Source organism: Urocampus carinirostris, chromosome 14 (genome assembly GCF_059441175.1).
Source record: "Urocampus carinirostris isolate Australia breed hairy pipefish chromosome 14, RoL_Ucar_1.0, whole genome shotgun sequence".
Lineage (NCBI taxonomy): Eukaryota > Metazoa > Chordata > Actinopteri > Syngnathiformes > Syngnathidae > Urocampus > Urocampus carinirostris.
In genome coordinates this window covers 28661233-28684698 of record NC_142362.1, presented here as the reverse complement: position 1 = coordinate 28684698, position 23466 = coordinate 28661233, and the positions used below count along the sequence as shown (strand labels likewise).

At 40.8% G+C, this 23466-nt stretch overlaps 1 protein-coding gene across 3 annotated transcripts in view; it reads left to right on the top strand.

Annotated features, from left to right (window-relative positions):
• The window catches only part of cckbrb (cholecystokinin B receptor b), a 50602-nt gene that overhangs the window by 14553 nt on the left and 12583 nt on the right, over positions 1-23466 (top strand). The window contains exons 1-3 of one of the 3 annotated variants that reach the window (XM_088352676.1): positions 4853-5105; positions 11984-12235; positions 18700-18961. In XM_088352676.1, coding sequence (XP_088208802.1) covers positions 12001-12235; positions 18700-18961 — 497 coding nt within the window. In that variant the 5' untranslated portion in view covers positions 4853-5105; positions 11984-12000. Of the gene's footprint in view, positions 1-4852; positions 5106-11983; positions 12236-18699; positions 18962-23466 lie in introns of those variants that run through there. The other 2 variants (XM_088352675.1, XM_088352677.1) reach the window with 2 other exon arrangements.

The following is a 23466-nucleotide window of genomic DNA, read 5'->3' as shown; positions in this document are numbered from 1 at the left end:
TTCGAAGTGTCCTTGGGCAAGACACTGAATCCCTAAAGCCCCCGATAGCTGGTAGTTGTCTTGCATGGCTGATGCTGCTATTCTTTAGTTAGTGTGTAAAAGGGAAAAGTGTGAAGCACATTGTAAAGCTCTTTGGGAGATCTTCATTGACTTAAAAATTGCTTTATAGATTCAGACCATTTACAAGTGTACCTGTATTTGCATTCCATATTTTTTCCTGTAATTGTCAGGAATACAAATACATTTTTTTTAATCCTAATGACGTAATGCCGTTAAATGTATTCCATTATTCCCAAAGCCTGCTTATGAATAGGGCAAAAGAACATGAAGCAAAGAGGAGCAGATTAAGAATCATCCATGCATCCTTTTATTACCACTCAGTGCGGATCACCGATGCTAACTGACTTTTGAGCAAGAGGCTTGGTAAACTGCGCCGGTTGTCAGCCATTCACAGCGCAAGAGAATAAAATCATTTGGATAGTAAAACTATGTAAATGAGGGGTTTGACCTTGGCATCGCAGTTGAAAACCATAATCATCCATTAATCAGTTTTAAGTGATCTATTTCCCTCAGATTTTTCATGTCTCAGAGAAAACACACGTTCAGTGAGAACCATTGTGAGCAACTTCAGGTGTGTACGCTGTGGCCATACACCAGTATCACATTTTAAAGCTTTAAATCAGGGGTCTGCAATATGGTTCTGCGGGCACCAGTGTGTCTCCTCAGGACACCTGAGGTGCCCGTGGACCTGCTCTGAAAATAGCTCAGCAGTGCTGGGTCTTTGCAATTTCAAGTAAAATATCTAACTACTCATTTTTTTCTTAAATTTTACATTTTGAATTAATCAAATTCGTATATTTTATATTATTCGTTGTCCCATGTTGAGTCTTTGTTCATTTCTAAACTTTCAAAAGACTATTAAGCTGAATGTGACATTTCGGTTAGTCCATCTTCCATTCATTCCAAATGTTTCCCTTTTAAAATTCACTCGGCTTCGATGCATGTTTTACAGAGGAGACAAAATAAATCACCCAATTTGAGCATTTGGTTTTAGATTTGCACATACTCCGACAGCCACTCCATCTTAAATGAACCACATTTGTTTGTTACTTTGGTTTGGTGACTGGATGTGTCCGTTCGCTTCGCAATAGGAGGTCCGTGTTTGCATCTCTTAACTCCGCAGCCGCACTGTTGTTAGCTTGCTAAGCTGTTTGTGTGAAAGGCGTGTGTAGGCTGGGCAATACAGACGCTCCCCTACTTACGAACAAGATAATTTCCAGACGATCATTCGTAAGTTGAATTTGTGCTATATTTTGTATGGAATCTATGTTTAAGGCTTGTATAGGTAACCTGTATTGTTTTGTACTTAAAAATAAAAAAATCATAAAATGATATGCACCATAAGGATCAATAAAGTTAAGTTTAACTTACTTTTGGAAGATGAGCTTCACTAGTTATGCAACTTCCTACTCTGTAGTAAAAAGTGGCCAAAAAAGGCAATCCAACCATTTTCTCAACCGCATCAAGCTTTCCTATTCCATTTTCATCTCAAAAGACACGGCTCGCCTCTCCTTTACACTTTACACCAACCATATTGAATGGATTCACAAGATATTAAACAATAATAATATCAAAGTTCTTAGCGCGCTGGAGATACAAAATAGTATGTTTACACACTAACTAGGAAGAGGAGGCCGTATTTCTTCTTCGGGGTGTATGCTGGGTGAGTTCTCACAGCGCCACACGCCGGTAGCGGCGCAAAGAAGCACTACAGTACTGTCCTGTACTCGTAAAAAGGTGCACAATACAAAATCAAACTCACAGCAATGTCCAAGTATTTTTTGACGTCCCGAAAAAAATGTTCGTATCTACCGTTTGTCAAATGTTTGTAAGTAGGGGAGCTTCTGTATACAGTGTCAATGCTATATTTGTCTGCGTAGCTCAAGTTAACCCTATTGATCATTGGCTGGACACCTGTCACTCGCCAAGTGTGAAAATCTGCCAAGTAGCAATGTCCCTTTTTAAAAGCCCCCAAGGGTCAAACTTACCTTGAAATGACGTCCTTACTGAGTCAAGTCAAGTCAAGTCAAATTTATTTATATAGCCCTTAATCACAAAAATGTCTCAAAGGACTGCACAGGATTACAATGACACAATTTCCTGATCTTAAACCAACATGCGGGCAAGGAACAACTCAAAACCTCACCATGAGGAAAGAAGTGAGTGAGTGTATTTGACTAACCCTAACCCTAACAAAACAACAACAGTAGATCTACAAATAAAACCTCAAAACACAGAATTGTCGTTAAATGAGTGGTCTTAATAGTCATTATACAGAAGTACAACAAAAATTGAGGGTTTCTCTTTACAGTGTAAGAAAGCGATTTAGAGCTAGCATTGGGTGTTCTCTATTTGAGCCAGGTCTCCCGAATGTAGCTGTTTCCCTTGAGTTGTAGCTCCAGGTTATCCGTTTCATGGGTAATGGATTTAGGGTTGGTGAGGTACAGGCTTGGCAGGGGTAGCTTGTGAGAGTTGTCACGTAGCTGAGCAACAATAGGCCAGGCTCAGTCTCTCACCAGACATGATAAGAATTTATGGGGCACCCACTGGTGATCGCCATTTCTTTCTGCTCTTTTAACTTTCCTCAGAGTCTGTTTTCTATTAATGAATTTCTTTTCAATTTGATGACCTGCTAAAATACTGTCTGTAGCTGTGCTCTGCAGTTTTGTTTTGGGTGGACACATTGACTGACAGCATAAACCAGTCTATCACAGACAGTCATGCACACCGAACACATAAAGCCCTCCTTAACCTGAACCCATGATAGCATTTGCTCTGTGCTCTCTGCTGCACGATAAGGGGATATCATCCATCCATCCATTTTCTGCGCCGCTTATCCTCAGTAGGGTCACGGGGTCGCTGGAGCCTATCTCAGCTATCTTCGGGCAGTGGGCAGCCAGTCAGTTGCAGGGCACACAGAGACGACAACTCACTCCCTCATTCACACCTAGGGACAATTTGAACCAGCCAATCAACCTGACATTCATGTTTTTGGAATAGAGGAGAAAACCGGAAAAAAACCCACGCAACACAGGTAGAACATGCAAACCCCGCACAAGGAGGCTGGTAGCTGGATTTGAACCCATGTCCTCAGAACTGTGCAGCGGACACGCCAACCACTAATCCGTTGTGCCGCCTCACGTTGATATCAATGACATTAAAACACTTACATTTAAAATCCACGAAGCTGTACACCAGCAATAACCGCAGCGCGAATTTGCGAGGTGCTTTTGCAAAATGATTGTATTGTTCGGCTCAAGCAAAGCTTTGTTTTTTTTGTGATTGTGTTAAATCCCGTGTCCATTTGTAACTGCAAAAACCCTTATAAATTCACTAAATGGACGCTACGCCCCCTCCAAAACAATTTCAACTTGGAATTAAAACTGTCACTGTGTTTTTTTATTCGAGGAAATTAAAGCAAGAATTGGAGTCCAACACGGGCCGTATGCCAACATCATTATGTCTTTAAAACCACGCGCTTGTCAATTGTATTGGCACGGAAAAAAAGACAAAAAATAGAAACGCTACTGAATGCATCAGGGAAAAAAAGCAAGATTTATTCGACCTTCTTGGAACAGGAGCTCGATTTAAAATTTCCGGCGCCACCTTCTAATGTAAATGTGCTGAGAGAGTTATCAGCGGCCAGGCGGCACGCAGCGAAACTAATTGGCTTCGATTAGGCAGAAGCCCGGGTAGCATATTCTGTACAGCACACAAGAAAAAGGAACTAAAGAAGGAACATCTTTTCAATCCAATCACCTACTGGCAGTTTTTTTCACATACTGCCAGAGCACAGATGACAAAAAAAAAAAGATTTGAATTGCTGCCATTTTCCGATTTGGGTTTAAATATTTATACTTATGGTCCACCGGCACGTAACTGTTAGGGCAGGCCTGAACATTTACAATTGGAAATAAGGAAGGATAATTACCCTAATTTTCCATATAATGCTCTAATTAGCTTCGATTACATGAGATGTGAAAACATAAAAATACATTTCTAAATCAAAAATATTATTTCTAACCTTACCAATGCCTCAACTATACCTTCAATTTATTTTGCAACTCTTTTTGTCATGATTACCGATATGCTTCACCTGTGCCCGCTCCTTTGGCGCCAACTGCCTCAGACTCTGATTGGCTCTCTGTCCCTATTCAAATCCACTCCTATCTGTTCCCTGTTGCCAGTCCGTCCGCGAACCTCAGTTTGCTCTAGGCAAGCTTTTCGACCCTGACTCACTCCTGTTTTGCTCCCGTGTGTTTCCTAGCTTCGACCCGTTTTTTTTTATCCTGACCATGTCTACTCTCCTCTCCTGGCTTTCGACTCGTTGCTGATCCCGACCACATTTTTTGCTCTCCTGTCCTGGCCACTGACCCATTTTTTTCCCCGCGACCAGCGATCACCGGATCGTGTGTGCAATCCTTTCCCTTCTTCCCAATAAAACTGAGAGAAACGTAACGCAAGTGGGTCCTGTCTCCGTTCTGGTCCTGACACTTTTCATATAAAAAGGCGCCTCAACATGGAATACACCTTATTATTCACATAATCTCGGATAGACCCAAATGCAGGACACCATGAGTTTTTTACATGACCGCAGTTTTTTTTTTTCTCAGCAAAATACCCCCAATCAATAAAATATTTTAGTGTGTAGGGAATATGTATCATTTCTCTCACGGTTGCCATGGCGCCCAATTGGCCCCGCCCGTGGGCGCCAGCTGCAGCTTGTTGACGGATTGGCTCCCTGTCAGTATTCAAACGCTGTCATGTCAGTCCCCTTTTTTCGGTCCGTCTGCGAATCTCCGTTTTTACACGGCAAGCACTTTTTCGCCTGTTCTGTGTTTTTTCTCTTGTTTTTCTCCCGCTACGATCTGTTTGATCTCGACCACGTCTACTCTCCTCTCTTGGTTTTTTTACTTTTTTTCCCATTTCCAACACCACCATCGCTCGCCACGGAAGTCCCACTTCCGCGTCTGAGCAACCTACTCTCCGCGACCAGCGATCTCCGGATTGTGTGTGCGCTCCTTGCCCTTCTCCCCAATAAAAATGTGAGTAACGTTACGCGAGTGGGTCCTGTTTCCTGTTCTGGTCCTGACAATTTCACATCCATCTATTTAGATTTTTATGTATTTCTAATGACATTTTTAAAGAAATTATTCGTTTATGTAATTTCAATGGAACCCTTTTTATTTAAGTACTTATGTGACACATTTTTTACATTTTGAAGCAACCATTTGATTTTTATAAGTGTGGAGTTATTAATTCATTTGAATACATAATTTGAATATAGATACAAAAATATACTGGAAAATCAGTTTCTGTGCCTTTAAATGTCACAAAAATAATATTAAAGCCACAAGTGATGCAATGTACATTGTACGATGTGATACTCAAAATTTCGGAACAAAATAATTTCCCCCCCGATTTAGAATTTAAAATCGTATTGTCACATTTCGCTGCCCGCCAATACCGAGGTCTGGCTCACCTCTGTAGAGCGGGATGATTTTTACCACCCAAAAAAAAAACAACTGACACCATATGATGAAGGGGCTGTGTCTGAGTCAGATCAGAAGACTTCTTTTTGGGATCTGGTACCTAAGGGCACCTAATGGGTTTGGAATTAGAACGGGTGTGTGCAATCACCACAAACCTGTTCCTACAGACACAAAGCTTTCATAAGGACATTTTGAACAGAGCCCGTTGTCGGGTCATCACCATATTTCACCATCAACACCATCATAAATACTTCACCTTTTCTAGTTCCATTCTAAATTGTAAGGTTTGTTTTTGTTTTCTGGTTCAGACAGTTTTATTGTTGTTTTTGACCATTCGTTTTGATACTTTGTTGATGATTTTGTGATTAAACACCATCATCTTTGAACACCTTGCCAAGCTTCTTCCAACAATGACACTTCTGCTACTTGTAACCATGGACATCAGTACTCTGTTTCATGTGAGGGAGGAAACCCCTACCTCAAAAACCGGCTTGGAGAGGGATGTATGCTGCCAGGCTATGGTTGCCATCACAGGAATTTGTGCCCTGACAGCCCATGTGGTTAAGGGTTCCGTGAACCATGAACTTTACGGCGGGCCAGATGAAATCATCCACAGGGCCGCATCCTGCTCGCGAGCAGTATGTTTGACATGGCTAGCTTACAACAATTTGAACGTTAACAGTTGAAATCTCATTAGCTGCTTATCCTCAGTAGGGTCGCGGTGCTGGAGCCCATCCCAGCAATCATTGGGCAGTGGGCAGGGGACACCTTGAACTTGTTGCCAGCCAATCGCAGGGCACACATTGACAGACAACTCGCTCGCTCATTCACACTTAGGGACAATTTGGACACCGGCCAATCCCCCTGAAATGCATGTCTTTGGAATGTGGGAGGAAACCAGAGTGCCCGAGGGAAACCCATGCAAGCACGGGGAGAACGTACAAACTCCCAAGACCTTAGAACTGTATATATATATATATATATATATATATATATATATTTATATATATATATATATATATATATCTCATCAGCCGTACCGCTTATCCTCATTAGGGTCGCGGGGGGGCTGGAGCCCATCCCAGCCATCTCCGGGCAGTGGGCAGGGGACACCCTGAACTGGTTGCCAGCCAATCGCAGGGCACACGTGGACAGACTTCTCACTCGCTCATTCACACCTAGGGACAATTTGGACCGGCCAATTCACCTGACATGCATGTTTTCGGAATGTGGGAGAAAAACCGGAGTGCCGGAGTATATATATTGTTTTTTTTGTTTTTGTTTTGTTTGTTTTTTTATTGCGTTGTTTTTCAAATTAAAGTTTAAAAGAGAAACCCTGGACTAAGATATTCTTCGCTGTCTTATCAGCAGTGCACCCTCTGCTTGCGTACAATGCTTGCATCTCCAGAGGGTGGCCAACCGCTGCTACTTCGTGGGGCTTAGTGGCACTCGAGTGCACCCAGCTCCAGTGATGTGAGCCAAGTGCACGCCAGCTAGGAAAGTACCCAAGACGGAATTCTCAGAGAATAAACAACAGTTTATTTTTATCCTCACGGTTCGTATGGGTGTTGGAAATCCTTGAAAATGATTGAATTTGAATGTGTTTTCAAATGCTTGCATTTGGGTGAAGTGCTTGTAAATAACTGAATTATTTTCATGTTTCTAAACAAGTGTACTTTAAAATGACGTCGACACTGCTCTCTGGCGGCTTCGTTTTTCCATTGCATTTCTTGTTTCCTTATGATTGACGGAAGCTGGCATTAGTTTGTATGGCATTGTCTTATCATGCATCATCGACCCCATGGGTCGGGCTACACCTCCACATGGCACTATGAAATATGTATTAGTGCAAGGATTACATAACAATTATGGACATTTATTAAGGGCCAATTAAGGTAATGTTTCCCATTGGTTAATTGTAATGGCAAGACCATTCTGAGCTTAATGTCATTTTTATCCCACAACCATATAGGGAGAGATTTGTCTCAAAATATTTACACCTGTATTGTTCACATCCACAAACACATTTGCCTTTTACTCAAGATCTAAAAATCATATGTTTTTATAAATGCACATGCAAGATTAAAAATCCTATATGTAAATTGCAGATATATTTGTGTCCCTGCAAAGTATATGATTCACACCGTATTTCTTTTAATGGTACTGGAGTAATTGGAAAATTGGATACGAAAGTCCTTGAAAAGTGCTTGATTTTGGCCATAAAAAACGTGTATTATATACATTATATACATCAATCTGTCCCTGGTAGGGGTGGGCGATACTGAGATTTTTGCTATCAATCTGTTCTAAGTAACTACAAGTTAGTGTCAACAATACCAATCTGGCACCAATGCTTTTTGCTTGGAAATCTCGTGATCATTGTATAATTAAACCATTTCTAGTTGAGTTAATTTATAACTACGATAAAAACAGACTTAATTGGTCTTTTTTAAAACAACTTGAATGCAAACTTTAACAATATTGTCAGAACCAGAACAGACAGTAGACCCAAATGAGTAACGTTTCACACAAAGCTTTATCGAGGAATCAGGGAAGTCGGGCTTAGGGAAACAAACAACAGTGATCCGTTGCTCGCTAAGCAGGAGAAGCAGGAAGCCCTCGAGATCGGAGCGTGGTCAGAGGACAGAAACGAGTCGGGCAGCCGGGACGGGAGATCGTAACGTCGTCGGAGGACGGTATCAAGTCAGGTAACCGGAGACAATCGGGAAGCCAGGGACTAGCAGGAAACAGGACAGGACGGAACCGACAGGAGCCAGAGTCAAAAAGTGCTTGCCTTGCATGTGCGGAGGTTCGCTGGCGGACCTACACGGAATGAATGAGAGTGATGTAAATAGGAAAGGGAATCAATCAGAAAATGAGCAGCAGCTGGGGCTAAACGAGTGAGCACAGGTGAGGGCAATGGGCAAATCATGACAATTATAAAAAATAAATATGCATATATTACAACTGGTTCAGACTATAAGTCAAGAGTCTCATCTCATCTCATTAGCCGTACCGCTTATCCTCATTAGGGTCGCGGGGTAAGTCAAGAGTGTCAAATGAAAAAAACAGCAATGTAACAAAAATAAAAATATAACAAAGTTAACATGACAACTATAGTACAATATTTTGAAAATTAAGTCTAAGTGCAAATAGTGAATACGATATAAAAACCTACTGTATAAGAATTAGATACAGTACTCCTTCAATTTGACTCAAAAAAGTCAAACCTAAAAAGCAGTAATGTATCAAAAATACAAACAGTGTATGACAATTCGACAAGGCAAATAAAATACCGTGTTTTTCGGTCCGAAAGGCGCACCCATCCATCCTTCCATTATCCTCAGTAGGGTCACGGGGGTGCTGGAGCCCATCCAAGCTATCTTCAGGAAGTGAGCAGGGGTACACCATGAACTGGTTGCCAGCCAGTTGCAGGGCACACAGAGACAGAAAACTCACTCGCTCAGTCACACCTAGGGACAATTTGGACCGGCCAATTAACCTGGCATGCTTGTTTTTGGAACGGGGGAGGAAACCGGAGTACCCGGAGGAAACCCACACAAGCACGGGGAGAACATGCATGACCTCACAAGTGTGCTGCAGACACACTGACCACTCAGCCACCGTAAGACGCACCCGAAAACCCTAAACTTGCCAGTGATTTGTAGGTCTAATCCAGGGAACCTTAAAAGAGCCAGAAATATGGTAAACACATTCGGCAATGCATAATTACATCCAAATGTTTCTACGAATTGATTCACATTTTTTGTGATTCCCAAATATGATGTTTCATGAAATATATTTTTAAACCCTTGTTTTAATATCATGAGCGTTGTAGTTTTATGCACCATGAACATGAAAACAAATCTTTCAGTGGTGGGTGTTTGAGGGTGCGACATACAATCAGGTGCACCTTATAGTCCCCAAAATATAGTACCTTTTATTGCACAATATTGGGAAAATAAAATAAGTAGTGCAAATAAAGTGTAACCACCAATGGATCGCATATAAAAGTTCTAATGTTTAATCTTACGGCACTTAATCAACAACAAAACTCTAGCAATAGCAAATTATCGACCTGAAAGCAGTAATACCGATCCGATACAATTACTTGATAATTTCGATAATTAGATCTACCAAGCATTTGGTGTTTTTGTAATTCCGTTTAAATAGATGGAGTGATTCCTTGACTCTTTACTGTACTATCAATCAAAAATCCAAAACAAAACTCGCCTAGCGACAATGTCATGTTCCCTAAGATTGAGAGGCAATTACACTTTCATCGATTTATACCAGGAAACAGATTTGTCCCCTCAAAATTGTTCCTCGAGGGCAGTAGCAGCCTTACACACATGGAATAATGGGAACATTTTCTTCCGGGAACCTCATAGGATGTGAAATGCACAGATGGCGGCGGCTGCCTGGCTCGCTTATCAAAAAGCATCCAGGTCCAGGTCAAGCTGTGAGAAAACTTTAGCATGGGAACGTTTATTTTTTCGAGCTTCGAGCTCCGGGGTGCAGCTACTGGCTTGGAAATACAAATTGAATGGTGACAAGTCACGACTTGCCATGTCCTGATAAGTACTACGGAGTACAGTAATCCCTCGGTTATCCTGGTTAATGGGGACGGACCAGAACCCCTGCGAAAACCCCTGCAATGTAGTGACGCCGCTTCTAAAGTATTTTGCCATTTATTCTGTTGTGTTTTTTGTGTGGTGTATTTTGTAACCACAAAATGTTATTCACTCGAGAGGGCGGGTCAAACTGGCTGAGCTTTTCACCTATTGGTTAATCAGTTGCTAGTTGAGTCAATAAAAGCAATGCAGTCGATCGTTGCACTCGTCGATCGACCAATAGGTGGAGAGCTCCGCCTGTTTGACCCGCCCCACATTTGGATAACATTTTACGAATGATAAAAAACAAAATGCACGTCAAAATGCAGAACAAAAGACATGACAAAATAAATACTGAAATAAATAAAAGACAAAATAAATGACAAAATAAATGATAAAATACATACATCAAGTCTTCAAAGCCAACATAAAAAAGGTTCTTTTGACCAACGCTGGATTTCTTCCTTTGAAAGTACTGGAAAAATGGGCCTTGTAAGTGCTTGAAAACTGCTTGAATTTGGCCATTAAAAAGGTGTACAAACCCTGTAATACACAATGTTCCTTTAAAGTTTTCTCTGTTCCTCCTACCTTTTTATAGTCTGTAGTCTGTAATAGTCCGTGGTATTTGCAGCCGTTTGAGACTTCTTGTGATTAAGGGCTATATAAATAAACTTGACTTCAACACGTTTCATTATCGTCATATATTAAGGTATCAAGTTAATCACTAATGTTTTAATTTATTTTTATGGCATTTTTTTTATTTCTAAATATGATCTTTCATATGTAAATCCATATAGAAATACCCATATATATTCTAATAGGATTCTCATTGGCAACTAATCGATTGCAATGATCATTAATTCATAATGACATATAAAAACATTTTCAGAAGCATCGTCTGTGAGTGCCAATACGTAAAAATATGTTTTTTTTGTTTTATTTTGGAAAACAATTAAAAAGGGTTTGGCGCTGTTCTTCGGTAAATATCAAGTCCCTGGAAATGATTTCAGTGTGATAAACTACAGTTAAATGGCAGAATTGGTTTTGATCAGATCTTTGTACACATATCAAGGAAGCCCAACTTCCTTGTCTTGATTCCTGTATTCGGTGAATGAGAGTGTGTAGGCGGCCCCATTTGGCGATTAGGCTTAGTGAAGCAGTGTGGTGAGAATTGCGCAATAAAGATAAATAGTAATAGGCAGTTAAATATTTGACAGAGTCTACTTTAAAAAAATGAAAAGGGATAACCTTTCGTGCACGCCTGCAGGAAGGCGATGCCCGAGGGAACGCGATCCCCATGGTGACCGAAATTGTACTATCACGACACTGGAAACATTAGGTGTTCTTGCAAAATCTATGCATCGTTCAATGTTCTTGCAATAAACAAATATTTGATGGCAGATAGTCCTTGTGTTGATGGAAAACATTGTTTGAATATTGGAGGGATCACGAATGCAAAAAAAAGCACCAAAATGAAAGTTCTGCTTGACATGTATCCATTCACAAAAAGCTGTTTTACTCAGAAGTTTTCTTGGAAACGTGTATTTTCAAGTAACTTAGCAATGGTAACTTGTTGTTTACTAAACTTTGGTAAAAGCTAGAAACATCGTTTTTTCCCAATGAAAGATAGGGGTTCAATATATCTACAATAGCTACGAAACAAATTTTTCCGTAGGCCTTCAAAAATAAGACGAAATGGTAAAAACCGGTTGGCACCCGTTCTTCCCATTTGAGAAAAACGTCTGGTGTTGAATGGCTTAAGAGAAGTTCGACAGAAGATCTAACCCCCTACCTGTTGTTTGTGTTTATCCATCTCAGATGAGGACCACACACTGATGATCCTGCTCTACTCCCTCATCTTCTTCCTGAGCGTTTTCGGAAACTTGCTCATCATCGTTGTGCTGACGGTCAACAAACGCATGCGCACCGTTACCAACACTTTCCTGCTCTCGCTAGCCGTCAGCGACCTCATGATGGTCGTCTTCTGCATGCCCTTCTCCCTCATCCCCAATATCCTCAAGGACTTCATTTTTGGCGCCATCATGTGCAAGATCGTAGCTTACCTCATGGGTAAGACACAAAGATCATTTTGAACAGTGACGTGCAGTCACGGGAGGCAGGTCAGGCTGTGCCTCACCTGTCATCATGTTAATCCAAACTTCAAAACATATAAAATGGTTATAGTTCAGTTTTAGGTTTCTATCTCATTTAACTTCACAAATTTCAAATTTTCTTTTAAAAAAACTGTTGACCTTTCACATTATTTTAAGATAACTATTAATGGTGTGTTACTGTATTACTGTGCTGAACTCTGCTGATGTAAAATCTGGCACACAATTATTTTGCCTGATGGCAGGAGGTGATAGTGAGACCAAGGATTCGGATTCGGCCTACACCTCAGCCCCAAACAATAGAATTAGTAATAGTATTAGCATGAGGCTAAAGGGAGCTGACATAATTGTCTGTTATCTTGCTGTTACTGGTACTCAAAAAAACAAAAACCTCGCAAAAGGTTGGGACAAAAATGCAAAGCAATTTACCAGACAAAGTTTTGGTTTTAACAAAAATATAAATGCAATGCTGTGTATGTGAGTTTATTTAACATTTTGAAAATCTTTATGTAAAGTCAAAATCAAGTCAAGTCACATTTATTTGTATAGCTCTTTACCACAAAAAGTCTCAAAGGACTGTACAGAGCTCCAAGAGAACACAAAAATAACTAGTAAAAAATAACATCAGCTATATAAAGTACTTTTTTGGGAATGGGAATATTATAAGCAAAATATGTAAAAAGTAAATATTTAACTAGGTTTACATAGAATCCAAATGCTAAATATGAACATATCCATGATCAGATTATTTGTAATGTAAAGTTCATGCTCAGGTAAAAAACTAAAAGGGATTTAGAAAGCGAGCTAAAAGAGTAAAAGGCATCTAAGTTGCCAGACTGGAAGCTAGACGGCTAGCTAGAAAGGAGGCCAGAATTTATCTTGATAACTTGCAAAAAAAAAGGATAAATTATTAGGTAGACACCATGCAAAAAATGTAAAAAAAAAAAGCTTGGTTGATAGCTTGCTAAATAGCTAAAAAGGAAGGCAGATAGCTAGCTACAAAAACTGCACATTTTTTGCTCATTCGCTTTATGAAACCCATAACTTAGAATTTAGTTTGTTGTATTTCCTGTAAAAGAAGTACGTTCAACCACACAAAATGTTCTGTAGCCTTGGGGTTATTATAGACGTACTTTTTACATCTTTAATTCGTAATTTTTGCCATATTTTGATAGTAAAAGTAGTACTGTGATTTCACCAAAATTAACTATGCTGGATATATATTTAGAAAACAAAAACGTCCAACCTTTTTTTTTTTTTTTTTTTAGCTTCTTACTATAAGATCAGCACCTCCTAGTGGTCCTGCCCGACCACATCATCTGAGGCATCCTATCTTCTTCCCAAGTGGAGTTGTCCTCCTCGGTGTTGCTTTTAGCATCGGGTTGATAATCGAGCAAAAACTCGACCCAAATCCTTTGATTGGAACACATCAGTTGTAAACAAAGGAGGTAAAACTGTCCAAGCAAAATCTCGCTTCGTTTTGAGTGTTGATTTTGTTCCTTATCACTCTTTATACTGCCTTTACCAAGCCTGACATGTATTGCGTCAAAATACATAAGTGACAAGATTACAGACCTTAATATAGGTGCCAATTACTCGCAGTACAAGTCAAAAGCGACAGCCTGATAGAATGGCCCCTCAGTTACCCTCAGTCTAGAGCTCCATGCAATATATTGCCACATGGAGTGAGCGAGATGATGAGAAAGGACACGGGAGGCGCCTGATTAAAGATCTGACGGCGATTGAAAATAGCAGGCAACGTAATGCCTGAGGTAGAAGGTCCCCGGGTTTAATGGCGAACATGTACGGGCCCGACTTAGATTGGGCACAGACAATGAGAGCAGATTGACCCAATTGTGGTGATAATAAAGCTCCAGTAGACCTGAACGAAAATATTCTATGTCGATATTTTATTGTGATTGAAAAAAACCCCACCTATTTTTAGGTAGTCAATAGCAGTGTTTTTTCAACCAGTGTGTTGCGAAACCTTGTCTAGTGTGCCGCAGGAAATTGTAACATTTATCCACATCAGTAGGTGGCAGCAGATTACCTTTTTTTCTTAAACACAAATTTTCTGCTCATGGGGTAAAGCAGGGAAATATTAAATACAAAATACAATTTTGAAACGTTAAATTCATTTATTAAGTTACAAAAAAAGTCTAGGCCTATCTGGCCTATGTGAAAAAGTAATTGGCCGTTCTGTTCAATCACAAAGTAACTGAGTAACCACAGTATTGGGAAAGTTGAGTTCATTTTCACAGGCAACACCCAAAATCGATTCCCACTACCTGTGTATAATCGAGAAATCATTCAAATTAAATATTTTAGACAAAGTGAAGTCGAATAAAAAAATCTCAAGAACACAATCCAAAGAAATTCCTGAAGAAATTAGAAAAGAGGGATTCAAATCTCTCAGTCCTTAAAACGTCCCCAAGCCATTTACAAGGCTGTAAGGCCCCCATGAACCACTGTCAGAGCCATTATCCACAGATGGAGAAAACTGGGAACAGTGGAAAGCCTTCTCAGTATTCGATCAACTAAGATTACTCCAAGAGTGTGGCAACTGTTCATCAAAGAGGTTACAAAAGAACCTGGAAAAACATTTAAGGAACTGCAGTCCTTGCTGACTTCAGTTAAGGTCAGTGTTCATAACTCTACTATGAAAAAGACACTGCCCAAAAATGGCATTCCTGGGTTAGTTTTCCAGTCAAAAATCACTGCTGTCACATAAGAACACAAAGATTCGTCTCACATTTGCCAATGAATTTCCTTCAAGACTTTTGGGAAACATTACAGGGACTAGTAATTCAAAAACTGAAAATGTAACTTTTTGGAAGGTGTGGAGCCCGTTATATGTGGCATAAAAATGGCACCGTATCTGACAAAAAGTGCATAATACCAACAGTAAAGCACGGTGGTGGCAGTGTGATGGTCTGGGGCTGCTTTGCTGATTCAGAACCAGGACAACTTGCTAAGGTTGACATAATAATAAATTCTGGTGTTTACCAGAAAATGTTGAAGGAGAATGTCCGGCCATTAGTTCATGCCCTCAAACTCAAGCGCTCTTGGATCATGCAGCAGGACTACGATCCGAAACACACCAGCAAGTCCACTTGCGAATGGCTCAAAAAACAAAAGAAAGGTTCTGGTGTGGCCGTGTCAAAGTCTGGATTGAATTGAGATGCTGTGATGTGACCTTAAATGGGCAGTTCATGCTATAAACACCTCTAACATGGCAGAAACAATTCTACAAAGAAGAGTGGGCCAAAATTATCGTTCCGGATTATCGTAAACATTTCATTCAGGTTCAGGGCCAGATAGGTTTTGATTTGTTTTTACCTTTTGTATCTTCTTGGGCTGTCTCTGTGTTATTAACATTTGTTTGATAATCTTAGTGAAAAATATGCAAAAAAAAACACAGAAAGGAGGCAAATACTTTTCCACGGGACTGTATTGGATCCAGCAACATTACAGCTAGAATTTCTTGCAGTAGAGTTTGATCTGACGCTGACACTTTACCTTTGACTCACACAGTGAAAAAAAAACGAGTTTGCATTTTGAAGTTCGTGAACAAGAGCCGTAAAGAGTAATTTCCCGTCTGGCCCTGTCAGCAGGGAAGAGACAGATGGGATCAGTGTCCGAGGCCAACGTTATTTCCTCCTCGACAGATACCATCCCTGCCTCTTCGCCTCGTTTATGTTTTTGTAAACACAGCCAAGGTGTCACATGTTTTGTTCTTACTTCAATCACAGATATCTCCGGGTTGTCTTTATTACTTTTTACAACAAACCAAAACCCAACAGTGCCGTTGTTGTTTTTTAAAAGTATTGCCAAATTCTTAAACATGCAAAATGCAAGGAAATAGTACATGTTTTTTTCCACAAAGTCTATATACAGTATACTTATTCGGTATGTCCCAATTATTGTCTGAAATAATACATTTAAAAGACAGTATGTATTGCCTTTGTCATCCTGAGTTGTGACGTCATCTGAGGAACCTCAGCACCATAGGAAACCAGTCGCCATATTGATAATGAATCAAAGTGGTTATGAATGTTTCAAGTGAAGTTTAGGTAGTCTTTGTGGGGAATGTCTAAACCTTGTGTCACAGGTGGATGGAGTAAAGGTACAACAAAGTGCCAGCATTCAAAAAGTGGCAAAAATAACACACGGAGAGCAGCCTAGGGGGGGCCACACTGTACTTCGAAAATTTGGAGGTCTGCCTCACTCAGATAAAAGAATGGATGTCACTCAACTTCTTGTGCCTTAACTCTGAAAAGACCGAAATGTTAGTTATTGGTCCATCGAAATGCCGTGACTTGTTCTCAAAAGCTGCTCTGAACATTGACAAATGTAATATTGCCATGGGTGACTCAGTCAAAAATTTAGGTGTCATATTTGACTCCAATCTGTCCTTTCATACACATGTTAAGAATATTACTAGAACAGCTTTTTTCCATCCGTGCAACATTGCTAAAATTCGCCCTATGCTGTCTCAGTAGGATGCGGAGATTATAATTCATGCGTTTCTTACCCCTGGTCTTGATTACTGTAATGCACTACTCTCCGGTCTCCCGAAGTCCAAAATCAAGAGCCTTCAGCTGGTACAAAATTCTGCACCAAGGCTTTTAACTAAGACAAGAAAGTTTGATCTCATTACCCCGATTTTAGATAACCTGCATTGGCTCTCTGTTAGCTTAAGATGTGATTTTAAGGTTCTGTTGGTATGATACAAAATCATGCATGGACTTGCTCCCTCATATCTTTTAGATTTAATTTTCCCCTATGTTCCGGTCTGGAGCCTTTGCTCTGAAAATGCTGGTCTACTAGTAATCCCATGTGCCAAGAAGAGATCCGCAGCTTCGAAAGCATTCCTCATATGGGCCCCGGTACTGTGGAAGGCTTTTCCCCCTGATATTGGATCTGCAACCTCAGTGGAACTGTTTAAATCTAGGCTTAAAACTCACTTCTATTCTATAGCATATGAATAAGCTATATTTTATGTTGACAACAGCTGTGTATTATTTGTTATTGCAATAACCATTGCAGCCTGATTATCCTTGGAAGGGGGATTACCTCATGTGCGGTCCCTTCCCAAGGTTTCTTCATTTTCCTCATGTTGAGGTTTTTGAGTTTTTCCTTGCCCTCATGTAGTTTTTAGATCAGGGGATGGTGTCATAATAGTCTGTGGTTTGCAATCATCTGTGGTCTGTGTAGCCCTTTGAGACACTTTGTGATTTAGGGCTATACAAATAAACATAACTTGACTTGACTTGACTACTATTATTACTGCACCAAGGCATTTTTCAACCAACCCATCCATTACTGCTCTACGAGTTTTTTCACTATGCTCGCTATCATAAACCAAACCAAACTTATACGTATCACTTGAACAGCATCTAAAATAATCGCCTTAACCACACCCAAAATCTCAGACTTAAATAACAAGTCCATCACCTGACTGGCAAACAAAATAGTCCAGGATATCACTTATCCCACTATTATCAGGGCGCAGATACAGGAGAGCCTCGGGAAAAGCCTGATCCCCAGTGCCATAACACTTCTAAGCAACAGGTTCCTCTTAAACATCCAATCAGTCTGCCCTTATTGTCCCACAATCATATGATTGTCATTCAGCTGTTTTTGTAATGTAATGGCTGTTGTTTCCCCTCCGGTACAGTCGTTGGAAGTGAATATCCCTAAGGGGAAAAAAATAATTAAATATAAATTTAACCAGGACTAATTGACAAAAGGTGGCCGCAGCCTCGAGGCTGGCCGACCAAAAAAACATATAGTAAGCTACCAGACTAACGGGGAACCATCAACAAAAAAACATCAGCGGCAACGGCGACAAACACATAGCCAGCCCAGGAATGAATCAAGGGACATTGCAAAACCGGACAAACGAAAAGCGGCTGCTGCCTCGGTGGAAAAACGCCAGGTTAGCTGGCCAAAATACTCTCAGAGGGCTAGCCAGGCAAAATTATACCAACTGCGACTCATGCGAAAAAACCCATCAAAAAGCCACAATCGTCTACCTGAAAAGAGGTGAGAGCAAACAAGGAATGCTAGCCGACTTGTAAACCCACCCCACACGCTTTGGAGGTCGAAGAACACAACGCCGACAAAACTGTCACTTGGTCCTCATTGACAGGGTGAGCAAAGGTCCAATTCCTCCAAGCAGAAAGGAGCGTAATGCAATCGCTGTTCACTAAAATCACTGTCTGTCTTGGAGCTGCCTCACATGTTTTGTTAATGGTGTTTGCCATTTTGAAAGTTTTGTGTTCCTTCAATCACATTGCAGCTCTACAGGAAAGACGGCAGATGGCTTACCTTTGGGAATACATTTCTCGAGTCACCCTCCGCGTGACTGAAAACAATTACTGTTTGAGAATAATGTTAAGCAATTTGGTCTTCCTGCAGGTATATCAGTCAGCATCTCTACTTTTAGCCTGGTTGCCATAGCGTTCGAGCGCTACAGCGCCATTTGCAACCCTCTGAAGTCCCGGGTGTGGCAGACTCGTTCCCACGCTTACCGGGTAATCGCCGCAACGTGGATGATGGCCCTCATCATCATGATCCCGTATCCGGTGGTCAGTCATCTGGAGTCCTTTCGGCGTCCTGACAACACCACTGGCCACAAGTGTCGTCACAAGTGGCCCGTCGCCATGGCTGAGCAGTCCTGGTGAGTCTGACTGTAAAATGCACGTGACAAAAAGGATTCATACGAGTGCTTGAAATCCTTACAAATGTTTGTAGTTTGATGTGTTGTTTTAAGGTTTGAAAAGTGCTTGAATTTTGGGAGAAAATTTTGTAAATGCCTGCCATGTCTGACTCGATTGGCAACACATTAAAAGAAGAAAAATAAAGCGAGGACGTTGACACGCCTGATCTGATAGCTTCTCATTACCATAGCATTTCTTCCTCCCTTGTGATTAACAGCAGCCTGCATTAGTTTGTATGTCATTGTATTTGCACCCAGGAGGCCAGGTAAGATGCCGGAAGGCTGCCGTTTTAATGAACAATGGGTAAAAAACGTAAAATACAAACAATGGCTAAAACTTGGAACATATCCACGCACGGGATGCTGCAAGGTAACAAAAGAGATCCAAGTCTTTTCAATGGTCACCTCACACCAATCAGTTGAAAGGTAATTCACACAGATGACTAGCTTAACTGTGTTTTTTTGCTACATGCTCCACCTTAACAGGGCACTATTAAATGTGTATTACAAGTATTACATATCGATTATGGACATCTATTATGGGCCATGCAAAAAATGAAGTATTTGTACACCCTTTAGCTATTTCTTCCACTCAGCAATCATGGAGGGGTCTGAAATGTCATCGGTGCATGTCTGCTGATAGAGAGTAAAAACTAAAAAGAAAATCCAGAAATCACAATGCACGATTTTTGAACAATTTATTTGCGTGATACAGCTGCAGATAGATATTTGAACATCTGAGAAAATGAAGGTTAATATTTGGCACAGTAGCCTTTGTTTGCTATTGCAGAGGTTAAACGTTTCCTGTAGTCTTTCACTAGGTTTGCACACACTGCTGGAGGGATCTTGGCCCACTTCTCCACACAGATCTTCTCCAGATCAGTCAGGTTTGAGCTCCCGCCAATAATTTTCGATTGGGTTCAGGTCTAGAGACTGGCTGGGCCATGCTAGAACCTTCATATGCTTCTTACGGAGCCACGCTTTGGTTTTCCTGGCTGTGTGCTTCGGGTCGTTGTATCGGAAAACCCAGCCACGACCCCTCTTCAATGTTCTGACTGAGGGAAGGACGTTGTTCCCCAAAATCTCACAATACACGGCCCCAGTCATCCTCTCTTTAACACAGTGCACTCGTCCTGTCTCATGTGCCGAAAAACGCCCCCAAAGCATGATGCTACCACCCCCATGCTTCAGAGTAGGGATGGTGTTCTTCAGATTGTACTCTTCATTCTTCTTCTTCCAAATACGCTTAGTGGAATTATGACCCATAAGTTCTATTTCGGTCTCATCTGACCACAAAACGTTCTCCCATGACTCCTCTGTATTATCCAAATGGTCATATGCAAAATAAAGACGGGACTTGACATGTGCTGGTTTAAGGAGGGGAACTTTTCATGCCATGCATGATTTCAAACGATGACGTCTTGTATTACCTATAGTAGTAACCTTGGAAACGGTGGTCCCAGCTCGTTTCAGGGCATTGACCAACTCCGGTCGTGTATGCATGAGCCTCTACTCCGATCGAGATTGACCAACATGTATAGCTTCTTCCATTTTCTAATGATTTCTCCAACAGTGGACCTTTTTTCACCAAGCTGTTTGGCAATTGCTCCGAATCCATTTCCAGCCTTGTGGAGGTGTACAATTTTGTCTATGGTGTCTTTGGACAGCTCTTTGGTCTTTGACATGTTACAAGTTAAAGTCTTACTGATTGTATGGGGTGGATAGGTGTCTTTATGCAAACTTCAAGCAGGTGCATCTGATTCAGGATGACACATGGAGTCCAGGTGGATTTCTTAAGGGCGGATTAACAGGTCTTTCATGGTCAGATTTATGGATGATACACAGGTGTTTAAAAACTTAATTGCGGCTGTATCACACAAATAAATTGTTAAAAAAATCATGCATTGTGATTTCTGGATTTTCTTTTTAGTTTATCTCTCTCACAGCAGACATGCACCTAGGATGAAAATTTCAGACCCCTCCATGATTTGTTTCTGAGTGGGAGAAATAGCAAAATAGCAGGGGTGTTTTAAATGTTATTTTTTTAACTTGTACATGGGGACAGATTTGTCTCAAAAACAAATATATTCGCGATTTACTAAAGATGTAAAAATAATGTCTTATAAATATAAATTCACACGCCAGATAAGAAAAATCACATATGTAATTGCAGACATATTTGTGGCTCTGCAAAAACCACTGATTTTCTTTCTTTCATTGGTCCTGGAGAAATTAGAAAATTGAGGGGAAGGTGAATAAAAGTGCTTGAGTTTAATGGTCAATGTATGAATATCAGTTTGGACATGAAGTATCTCCGCACCTTTAAGAGGGTTATCCATGAATGTTTAAGCACCTGAATAATTTAACTCAGTGTTTTTCAACCAGTGTGCCAGGGCACACTAGTGTGCTGTGAAATCTTGTCTAGTGTGTCGGAAGATTAAATACTACGCCATTGTTTAGTACATTTGCCTTCTACCATTCATCAGCTGACCAACTGTAACATTCATTCGAATCACTAGGTGGCAGCAGATTACATTCTGTTTTTTAATAATATGCAGTGATCCCTTGCTACGACGCGCCATACCTTTCACTGTATTCAGTTTTATTTTTTATAAATATCTCAGCCTAACCATATTGATGTGTTTAGCATTGTGTTGCTGGTGGAATGAGAGTTGGGTATTAGCACATCAGCGGAGAAGGAACCTACAATCGACAGAATGCAAATTTCTGAATGCGCAACAAGTTGTAACAGTTGAGTCGCAAAATTTAAACAATAATGCGTTACAGTTTTCATCACATAGACCGTCCATAATCATGGGGAATGTCAACTCCCTACCGAATAAGATCGACGAACTGGCTGTGCTTGTGAAAGACATCAAAGCATACAGGGAGTGCAGCTTGCTTTGCTTTACGGAAACGTGGCTTACGTCTAGCATCAAGGTAATTCTGTTCCTTTGTAACACGTTCACGTTCACTCTATATACATCGGACTTTAAGTACAACTCTGAGTCCTGCCATGTGCAAAAGTTTGCCGACGACACTGCGATCGTGGGATGTATCAGAAACGGGCAGGAGGAGGAGTACAGGAAATTGATTCAGGACTTTGTCCGATGGAGCGACGCAAACCACCTGCACCTAAACACCACCAAGACCAGAGAGATGGTGGTGGACTTCAGGAGAACCAGAACTCTCCTGTAACCATCAAGGGAGAATGTGTAGAATTTGTCCAGACCTACAATTTTCAACAACATGTGAGACACTATCGTAAAGTGGAAAGAAACCATTTTAACATTTAAGTGGGTATTGCAAAAATATTGGCGTCCTGATCTTTCAGCTCAGCCAATTGACTCCAGAAGTTATGACGAATGACTTCTGAATAATCCAATGTTGACCTATATGACTAAGAGTGACAAACATGTTGCCAATGTTGCCACTGTGTATTGCAACATCCATTGCAGCCTGGTCATCCTGGAATGAAGGATTACCTCATGTGCTGTCTTTTCTTGAGGTGTCTTAATTTTCCACATGCTGAGGTTTTTAGTTTTTCCTAACACTCATGAAGGTTTTAGATCAGAGGACGGTGTAATGTTAGTCCATACAGTCGTTTGAGACTTCTTGAGAATAAGGGCTACGCAAATAAAAAGGACTTGAGTGCAGATAGTCTCAGTTTGCACCTGCTCTTTGATGGGCTCAGTGGTTTGTGAAAGTAGACACTGGAGAAAGGACAGTATTATAAAGACTGAAGAACACACCTGGCAAGCCTGGGATAAAGTTGTGGAACAGTTCGAAGCAGGAATGCAGACAGCATTAAACCACTGCAAACCTAACAAATCCTGGCCGTCCTTCTAAACGTTCACCCCAAACAAGGAGAAAACTAATCAAAGAAGCAACCAAGAGGTGCATGATCACATTGGATGTACTGCAGGCATACGCAGCTGAGGTGGGACAATCTGTGCATAAGACAACTATTAGTCATCCTCTGCATAAATCTGCCGTTTATAGAAGAGTGGCAAGAAGAAAGTCCCAGTTTGGTTTGCAAGAAGCCTCATGGGAGACACATATAATAAGTGCTCTGCTCAGATGAGACCAAAGTTGAACTTTTTGGCCTGAATGCAAAGCATTACGGTTTGCATAAGTGTATCACTGCACATCAACCTATAAGCACCATCCCCACTGTCAAACATGGTAGTGGCAGCATCATGTTCTGGGGTTGCTTCTCTTTAGCAGGGACTAGATAGAGCCAAATACAGGAAGATTTTGGCAGAAGATCTGTTAGTTTGCAAGATACCTGAGAATGGGCGCATGTTTACCTTCTAACAGGACAACAACCGTAAATATTAAGCAAAGTTTATAATGGTGCATACGGTAATTTACTTTGATGGATTTGAATGATTATCTACCGCGGGTACAAAGGTATTCAGACCTGTTGACATTTTTCACTCTGTGTCATAATTCCAAATCCAGGT